The 9,405-nt window shown below is 38.7% G+C and overlaps 1 protein-coding gene across 1 annotated transcript; it reads left to right on the top strand.

Moving 5' to 3' along the window:
* The first annotated feature begins 8,751 nt into the window (after nucleotides 1-8,751).
* Nucleotides 8,752-9,174, top strand: LOC110870303 (heterogeneous nuclear ribonucleoprotein U-like protein 1). Its single transcript, XM_022119490.1, has one exon. The coding sequence runs from the start codon at nucleotides 8,752-8,754 to the stop codon at nucleotides 9,172-9,174; it is 423 nt and encodes a 140-aa protein (XP_021975182.1).
* The last annotated feature ends 231 nt before the right edge of the window (nucleotides 9,175-9,405 follow it).

Raw genomic sequence — 9,405 nt, forward strand, 5'->3', positions numbered from 1 at the left:
AGTCTTCCCAGACTATCCCTCCCAATCTCTAAAACTGAATTCCCTAGTCTCTCAGACTAACTCCCTGGCCTTTAAGACCAACCTCCCAGTCTCTAAGACTCGAATTTCCCTCAGCCTCTAAGGCTAAACTTCCCCAATCTCTAAGATTGAATCCCTCAGTCTCTAAGACTGAAACCTCCCTCAGTCTCTAAGACTGATACAAAAATTTTGAAAAGTGTATTTGTGCCCTTTTGTTTGTAAAAATGTTTGTGCCCTGGATCTGGACTTTTAGTGTATGAAAAATGTAAAAACGTTTGAAAACATTTTCGTGAGAGCCCTAGTGATCATAGTCTAGACTCGAGAAGGAATCCTAGTTCGCTATGATCGAGGCTCTGGTACCAAGCTGTCACACCCTGGCTTTTGCGGAAGCGTGGGTTTATTTGGTGTGACTTCTTAATACCATAGCAACAATCACAACAATGCTATATGATAAAAATATATGATGTTCATCCATTAAAATAGTTAAAAATGCATAACATTTTGTCTTAAAACATCAACCACAAAATGCATTACAAAACATTACTTGTTTAAAACGAGTTCATAAGACTCGACAAAAGACTACCAACAACACGAGGATTTGAGACATGCAACCCATCCAGGAAGGAGTTACACTTCCCAAACCCTACAACTCTGGATGACATCCTTATTAAGTACGTAGCTTGTCTGACATGCAACACTTGCCAGATCCAAATTAATTCCCTGAAATACATGTAGTTTAAAAAGTCAACAAAAAGTTGAGCGAGTTCATGTGTAAGTCTGTGTGTATAAACCGTTTAATATGTCTGTACGTAAAAATAGTCCCTGGTATGTAGCAATAAGGAAAAACTGATCACCATTGGGTTGCAAAGCCAATAGTATATGTGAATGATGCAGGAAGACCCAAACCTAGCAAATTTGTCTCCGGTATGAAGACATAGTCACCACTATGGGCCCCCGGCCTCATGGGTGTGGGCTCGCTACACCCAAATAGATCTATCACTCATGTCCCGTGGTCCTACGATGAGGATTAATGGCCTTAAGTGTCATGCCCACCACTCACTTGATCGCGTAATAAAAACCCTCCTTAAGCTAACAATACCATGTATAAAATGTCTGAAATAAATTGTAAACATGTATGCCACCCCCGAAGTATAAAACGGAAAACAGTAAAAGAAAAGGGGGTCATGAACTCACTGTAGTGCGTCTTGACTCGAATCTCAACTCTGTCCGCCACACGACAACCTACAACGTACTAATGTCTTTTAGACGAACGGGCCGTGCCTTGGCTTAGAGTTTAGTGTTTTGAGTTTCGTTACTTTGGTATTATTTTGTTAAAATAATAATAATTATTTTAACTTAACTATCGTTTTTAGAAAATAGTTAGGCAACTATTTCGTATCTATATTTCTCGAATATTTTACTAAGTGTTCGGATTTTCGGAAAATTTCGCCATAGTCTCCTTTGTAAATAGAGGTGTCCATGCTAAATTAGCATATCATTTTCTTTTACGTATTTCCCGTAGTTCATTTTCAATAATCAAACCGACATATAGACATACAAAGCATTACTTACTTTATTTCAGCTTCATTACTCAAAACTGGACTGTTTTCAAGGATTTTTATAAAATAGTTAACCTCTTCCAAAAATTCCCAAATTTTTACAGAATGGCTCATACGATCCAAATTTTATTGTGTAAAAATATCGGAGTCCAGTTCGTTACCAATATTTCATAGAAATTTATTTACCTGACTGCAATCAGATTTGTTACTTTCTAATTGCAGTTTACGGAATAATTCACTAAAAATTAACCGTAAGTCCGATTGACGAAATTCCAGTTGGATGATCATCTTGACTACGGTGACCAACTACTGTAAAAATTTCATGAGTCGATTCTACACAGGTTTCAAGTTGTGACTTTGAATATGATACACTTTTTCTGCACAGGTTTCAAGCTTGAGCTGCTGTCCGAAAACAGTCCCCTAAAAATAGTAAACGACCTCGAAAAATTACGATTCCAGTGCCATTTGTTTGGTTATTCCAAAATGCATATTTTAGGCTTCAGAAAATCAGTTTTTCAATTTAAAACGGTCCTGTTACAGCCTGTTGAAGTTGGCTGGAAATACAAATCAGCTTGCTGTTTACAACGTAAAAGCTACTAAAAACGCATCAACAAAGGTCCTAACCACGGTTTATCGATGATTTAATGTTCAAACCTCAGCCATGCTTTAACCAACCCTAAACCAACCAGATTTCAACTTCATACAAACTTTTTATGTAGGGTTTTTATGAAAAGTTTCATGTTCATCTTTTTAGTGTTCCATTTCTTGTGTTACTTGAATATTTTCATCCTACTTTATATCATAACAAAGAACAAGATGAAACAATGGTGTGAAGGGACTTACTACTAGCACAAGGCTAGGGTAGAAATCTTAGTGCAAGGATGATGAAGAAATGATGATGATACGGTTAGAACAAAGTTTTCTTGAGAGCCCTTCAACTTGCAACTTCTACGAATGATCTTCAAGCTTGGAAAGGGGACTTGTAGTGAAGAAGATGAGAGTGTGCAAGTGATGGAGGTGGGTTCGGTTATGAAGGGAGTGAGGTTGGAGTGTGGTTTTTGAAGAAATGACGGGATATCTATGCATCCTACCTCTTATAGGCCATCATGTATATTTTGTTTAGTTTGTTAAGCCTCATATCTAATATAATAATCAACCAATCAACAAGTAGGAGGTGAAGAGGGGTTGGGTTTGGTTTTGGTGAGCCGAAAATGAGAGAGAGAAAGGTGAGGATAGGGTGTGATCTTAGGTGAAATGATTGTAATCCAAGAACCAAATTCCCATAAGATTACTTACACATCTTAGCAAGTCCCACAAGTAAACAATCTTATTATTTTAATCAACTAATTTACAAGTATAAAATGGAGATGTGGTGGGTCCACCTAGGACCGAAAATTCGGTTTGGAGGGGGGGGGTTTGATGTAAAAATTGTGACTAAATGGTAACTAAGTAGTTAAATTGTAAGTATGGACTTGTATGTGTAGTGAAAAGCTTTTTAATGGGTGTTATGGCAAACGGGTACCATGACTAGCCAAAAATAGTAAAACAATGTCGTTAACAATAATTTGGTGCCCCGGGGAATGTCCAGTTATTCGGTTAAGTATCGTTTCGTTAAAGTGTTAAAGTGTACCGTATAGTGTCTTTTATGCATCTTTTTGCAACGAAATCATTCCTGGCACTTAGGAAAGTATACAGGACCACTCTGCCATATTTGTGTATTCTACTGGTATAATAAAATGCTGGATTTTATAAAAGAAAGCAGAATTCTGTATTTAAAGTGTGTTTTAGGCACTTCCCGGCACTATATCTATCACCTAATGACACAGTCTTGTGGTCCTCACTTCCCTACACTCCATACTGGTGTAGTGCTTTATCTCTGGCCCATACTGGCCTAAAAATAGTGTCTGTCTATGTGCTGGCATTGTCAGCACGTGTCTGAGTTATCCGCTCACTGTGCTAACTGTGCTTTGCGCATCAGGTTTGTCACTAAGAGTCTGTATGAAATAAATGGAGTGACTACTTGTAAAAGATGCACATGTATGTATGTAACATGAATCAGTAAGCAGTTTAAAGTGTCAGATGTAATTAAGCACAGTCATTAAGCACAATATTAGGGTTAATTAATTTGTACAGTACCTGTAATTGTGCGGGTTGTCACAGATATATCGGACTATTCGAGATTATCGAATGTGTCGGCAGTGTAGGTTATAAGCTAAACTTGCCAGAGGAGCTGAGTGGAATTCATAACGTGTTCCACGTTTGTAATCTCAAGAAATGTCTAGCCGACGAATCACTGGCTATGTCTCATAAAGATGTACAAGTTGATGAAAGTTTGAGATTCGTTGAGAGACCTATATCGATCAAGGATCGACAAGTCAAAAGGATCCGAAGAAAGCATGCACCTATAGTAAAGGTCAAATGGGATGCTCGCAGAGGTCCCGAGTATACGTGGGAAGTTGAGTCCACTATGAGACAAAAGTACCCTCACTTATTCCAGTAAATCTCGGGGTCAAGATTTCTTTTAAGGGGGTGAGGATGTGACACCACGTAAAAACGTGTCCAAATTATATATAGACACGTGTCCTGAACTTTAAACACGTGGAAATTTCGTGAAGGACTTAAAGTGTCAACATGCCAAACATGAGCCTCTGAATGACAATAAGCGGATAATATATTCTTAATCAAGTGATTGATTGAATATAACGAGCCGTTTATAAATATAATCGGGAGATTATAAAGCTACTGGGATTAAACGTGTCAACATGTTAATGCTACCTCTGAGTGACCTTTTGATATTCCTAAAGCTTTGCAAAATATAAAAATGCACCCTCATACATAGTTGTTAATGAATCCAAGAATGCGACCGAATTTGGGATAATACATTCAATTTTCATGAGATAAGTTCTCACATGACAAAAGCCGACAATACTTCATTATGGCCATTTCTAAAGAATCCAAGGAAGACACAAATGCATGGCATCATATTCTAGCAAAGTAGAACTGATTATTTGGACTATTACACTGAGTTATGGTTCAAGTTTTGGACAATTGAAATGCATGGTGAAGTGTATGAAAGTTTGAGAATTTTTGTCCTCTGGTCATCGGTTACGGACCGTATGGCCCTAGGCTTACGGTGCGTAAAGAGGTAACTGGGCGATGCAAATCAGGTTCGGTTACGGACCGCAAACACTTGGACTTACAGTCCGTAAAGCAAAGGATACAGATCGCAAGAGCTTACCCTTACGGTTCGTAAGCTCGTCGCTGGGCTGAATTATGGACATATGTATGTTAAGCTGATAAACCGACTTTAACTCTTAGTTTTTGAAACCATGGATCATTGGACGGTATATACAAACCACTAGGACACCTGGGGTGATCCTAGGGCCTTCCATAACAGCTGGGATTGATCCAAGAGTTTGTGAACAAGTATATATAGGACTTTTGAATTGAGCTCTCATACTTCACTTGCAACTTTTGCTAATCAACATCACCTGGAGCTTTGCAAGGACTTGGAGAAGACTATCAAGTGTAGAAAAGATTGCTTGGACCTGTAGTAAGCCTCTAATTACCTGATTAGTCTTTGTAGTTAGCTTAATTTCCTAAAAGTCAAATTCGACGTAATTTAAGTTTGACTTTCATTTTAATCTCACGTGGTTTAACTACTGATCAAATTGAAAGTAGTTATAAGACCACATTAGTATGGGTGATTAACCCTTAAAAGGGCATCTCCTAATTATCTCGTTTGACCAATTAATTGTCGGGTCAAAGTAGCTTGACAAAAAGTCAAACTGGACAGAAATTGCAAATGTGATTAAAACTGATAAACCAAAGGTTCTAAATTATATTCTTGCATTCTAATAACTTGGTAATTAATATTTAAACATGTTTTATCAGTCCTGACCCGACAATTAATAGTCTAAGGTCAGTTTATAACCGAAAGTCGCAAAAGCTTGACTTTTGCTTTGACTTTCAGTTCTAACCCGTTCAAGCTTAATTCTTCTATGTTTTAAGCTTCTATTAGGACCACATTACTTAGTAGTATAACCCCCTGGAGTTATATTGCATGGTGCCTAGTGGTTTGAATTATATGCACTTGATCGTAATTATGCTTAATAATGCCTTAAACGCCCTTTTTGCATAAAACTGAGATTTTTAGCAATGTGAATTGACTAATACCTTTGCTACTGATATTTAGACATGTCCTGAAAATTTGACATCAATTTGAGGTCTAGAATAGGAGTTATGCTCAATAGCGTAATTAAGGAGCTTTTTATTATTTAAAAGGCGTAATTAGCATAAAGCCCATCTAAACCCGATTTTTGACACCAAACTTTTTACTTACTGATGCTAAATAATATTTTGGGATTTTTGAAGATTTTTAATTATTTTTAGGTTGAGCATAACATAGGATTATAGCTTGATTTCGGTAATTGTCGGTTTTACCCTTTTCATGCATAAAATGAGTTTTACATAACTTTTTAATGCCAAACTTCTTGCTACTGATTTTATATGAAATAGAATATTTTGAACCTTATAAACTGATCAAAAACTCAGATTTCCTGTTTTATTCGAATACCCTTTAAATCGACTTTTAAGCATTTTTAGCATCTAGTATGGGTCAAAACTATATTTGGCATATAAAACTCATTACCTAATGATGTTTTAAGCTAATTTATGTAATTATATAGTAAGCCAAAGTTTTTAAACTCAGAATCCTGTTTTGACTTTTAAAAGATTATGTGAAATTACCAAAATGCCCTACAGCGCATAGTTGGTTATAAAAGACATATTTCTCACATATATAGTACCCTACTGATATAACTTATAAAAATACATGTTTTTACTAATTTAATCAGACCTGGAACTCAGTTTTATAATTAAGCTCTTTTATGGGCATTAAAATTACCAAAATGCCCTTATGGGACTTATTTTGGTTTAAATCACTTTTTGGGCATATATGTTAATATATTACTGATATATTAACATACTTTGAGCATAATAATGATTAAGACCTGTATATAATTTATTTGGTTACCCGTTACGCTTTTACGCGTTCGGATCGGTCTACGTGACTAGTTTACGTAAAATAGCCGAAACGGGCTTAACCTTATCATTTAATTCTCATTTTCCAGAATGTCTATAGTTTACCCATATTATACAAGTATCCAAGCTTGTCGGGTCTAAATCACATTCTATCTCGGTCTCCGCTTAATCTAGCGTTTAGAACCGTAAGGTTTCCTTCTAGCTAGCCGGTCTAAGTCCTTGACTTAATTAAAGACCCGTTAGCATCCTAATAGGCTAATTAAACCTTCTATACATATTAAATAGCTTCCGGTAAAAAGTGCCTTTCAAGAACCTTAGGAATTTTACTGCTATCACCAGGTAAATACTTTTAACTTATTTTCCCTATACGGGCTTGGGATACGGTATAAAATTAATACCGTTTGGTCGGGTATGGGATTATTTTGTTGGATTGTGATTTAATAAATCCGCATAACCCGTTTAATCTGTATTGTTTGGTAACATAAACATTTGGGGGTTAACGACCGTGTCCTGGATATCCTCGGCTCATTTAAGTTATTAATGGCCACGACCTATGCACGGGGTGCAGGCATGCACCCGACAGATGCAAATGCTAAATATTAAATTACCCACAAGTTGGGGATAACTCCTTTGTGGGTTCTATAAGTGGTGAGTCAGTTAATCATGTCCGGCTTACAAACCGGCCCCACATGTATGACAAACATGTAAAACTGTATACAAGATTTTATTAAAAATTGTCCCAAGTTATAAATGATTTGTGCCATGTGCACCTAAACCAATTTTCTAAAATGCTTTCAAAATGAGTCAGTTAAATTGTATTTACCAGTGTAAACTGACGTATTTTCTTAAAGATTGATTGACAGGTACTTCCCGAAATAGGCTTGAGCTATAGGGTGTCATAGAGGATCTTGCAAATCCATAAGGTACCTGAAGTCTGTAGTTTTTGTTTCTTTGTACATTTTGATCCGCCTGTGGATCTTATTACATTCCCGTCTGTAACATTCGTACACTTGACATTCAGACAGTATGGTTTGTAATAGTTAATTACCCAGCCTTCCGCTGTGCTATATTATTGTGTGTGTTGACAATGATGATATCAACTACGTCACGATACTCCCCGCCGGGCCCACCGGTAATCTGTGGAAATATCGGGGTGTGACAGGTTGGTATCAGAGCCAACATTGAGTGAATTAAACACTAACATTTTGTGTTTAATCTCAATGACACAATAAGCACAATCCTTAGACTCTCGAGTCTAGGCAAATGACCTAGGATGTATCTTTAATCTTTCCTTTGCTGTTATTTTATTTTATTTTATTTTGGTTTGTTTTCTTGTTTTAACAGGAAGATCATCAACATGCCTCCAAGAGTAAGGGGAAGAGGCAAAGGTCCCATGCGTGGGGGATCGTCGACAGCAGGACCATCTCATAGACGCACTCCATCGGCGTCCTTTTCTACCTCTGACTCTCACGATCTGTGGGGTCAACCTTTTGAGCCGGCAAGACATTTTGTCTCGCTAAGCTCTTCGCCTTCTTTCCACCCGTCTTTTGGGCCGCTAGTTCTAGATGAGCCCCAACACTGACACCACTTTCAATAATCTCATCATTCTCACGAGTCTTACCAATCGCACCGCTCTTTGCCTTCCCATTCGTTTCACCATTCTGATTCCCTCTACTCCCCGGGACAATTCAACCCGAACGATGATGTTAACGACTTGCTTGGCTACAACCCATTGGGCCCTGAGGACCATTTTTCTCAGGAAATGGAAATGGATGACGACCCCGACCCGGAGATGCAAACCGGAACCCTAGGCTACCCAATCAGCATATCTAGTGGGTCTCCGTTTCAAGGATCCCCTTACCGTGGGCCCGATTCTTTCCAGGAGAGGATGGGCACCTATGATTGGTATTTTACTCCTTCATACCATAGCTCTCCAGCCCAACCACCTTTGGTTGAACCCCAACTCCAAGCTGTTTCACCACCACCACTCCCTGTAGAAGAGCCACCTCAGCAGCCACCTCCCGAGCCTCCGAGGCGAAGGAGGAACGCACGTATGTCCGTGCGGGGAGGACCTTGATTCAGTTCTCCCCAGGGTTCGAGTTCTTATCCCCCTATTCCGGAGGACCCCTAGATGGGTGGGCCCTCGAACGCGGCGCCGGACATTAAACCTCCGCCAGCTTCATATGCACCATCACAGCCGCCTATGGGTTTTGATAACCCAATCCCGACGTACCCAGGTTCTTCCGGGTACAATCATTTCGAGAACCCATCGGGGTACCCAGCGGACTATGGAACTCAAGACCCGTACCTTACAGCTGCGCAGTATCATCACCTTTACTATTCTTCTTACCCTCCGGTTCATCCAACTGGATACCCGGTGCAGGGTTATCAGTACCCGCCGTACCAGCAACCTCCTCCACCACTACAGCAGCAACAAACTCAGGAAATCCTAGAGAGGTTAGATAAGGTTGAGCACAAAGCTAGAAAGGCCAAGGAAAAGTATGGTAGCTTCATGAAGGGCCTTGCAGACCTTATCAAAGGGAAGAAGAAGTAGGGGATTGTTTATTTTCTTGGTTGTTTGTAATCGTGTCCCTGTGAGGACATTTGTTTAATTTCTGTATCAAAGTCCCTGCGTGGACTTATTTTCCTTTCTGTAAGCCCCTGCGCGGGCAGGTTGTCTTTTCTAAGTCCCGTTTAGGGCACTTGTATTTGTTTTCATGTTTAATGAAAGTTATCTTTGGTTTTTAATTATGTATTTTATTACATCATGTTATATCTTTTAAAT

Source organism: Helianthus annuus, chromosome 8, assembly GCF_002127325.2.
Source record: "Helianthus annuus cultivar XRQ/B chromosome 8, HanXRQr2.0-SUNRISE, whole genome shotgun sequence".
Classification (NCBI taxonomy): Eukaryota; Viridiplantae; Streptophyta; class Magnoliopsida; order Asterales; family Asteraceae; genus Helianthus; species Helianthus annuus.

Coding starts and splice junctions, on each gene's coding strand:
- LOC110870303 (XM_022119490.1), top strand. CDS start 8,752: ATGGGTGGGCCCTCGAACGCGGCGCCGGACATTAAACCTCCGCCAGCT.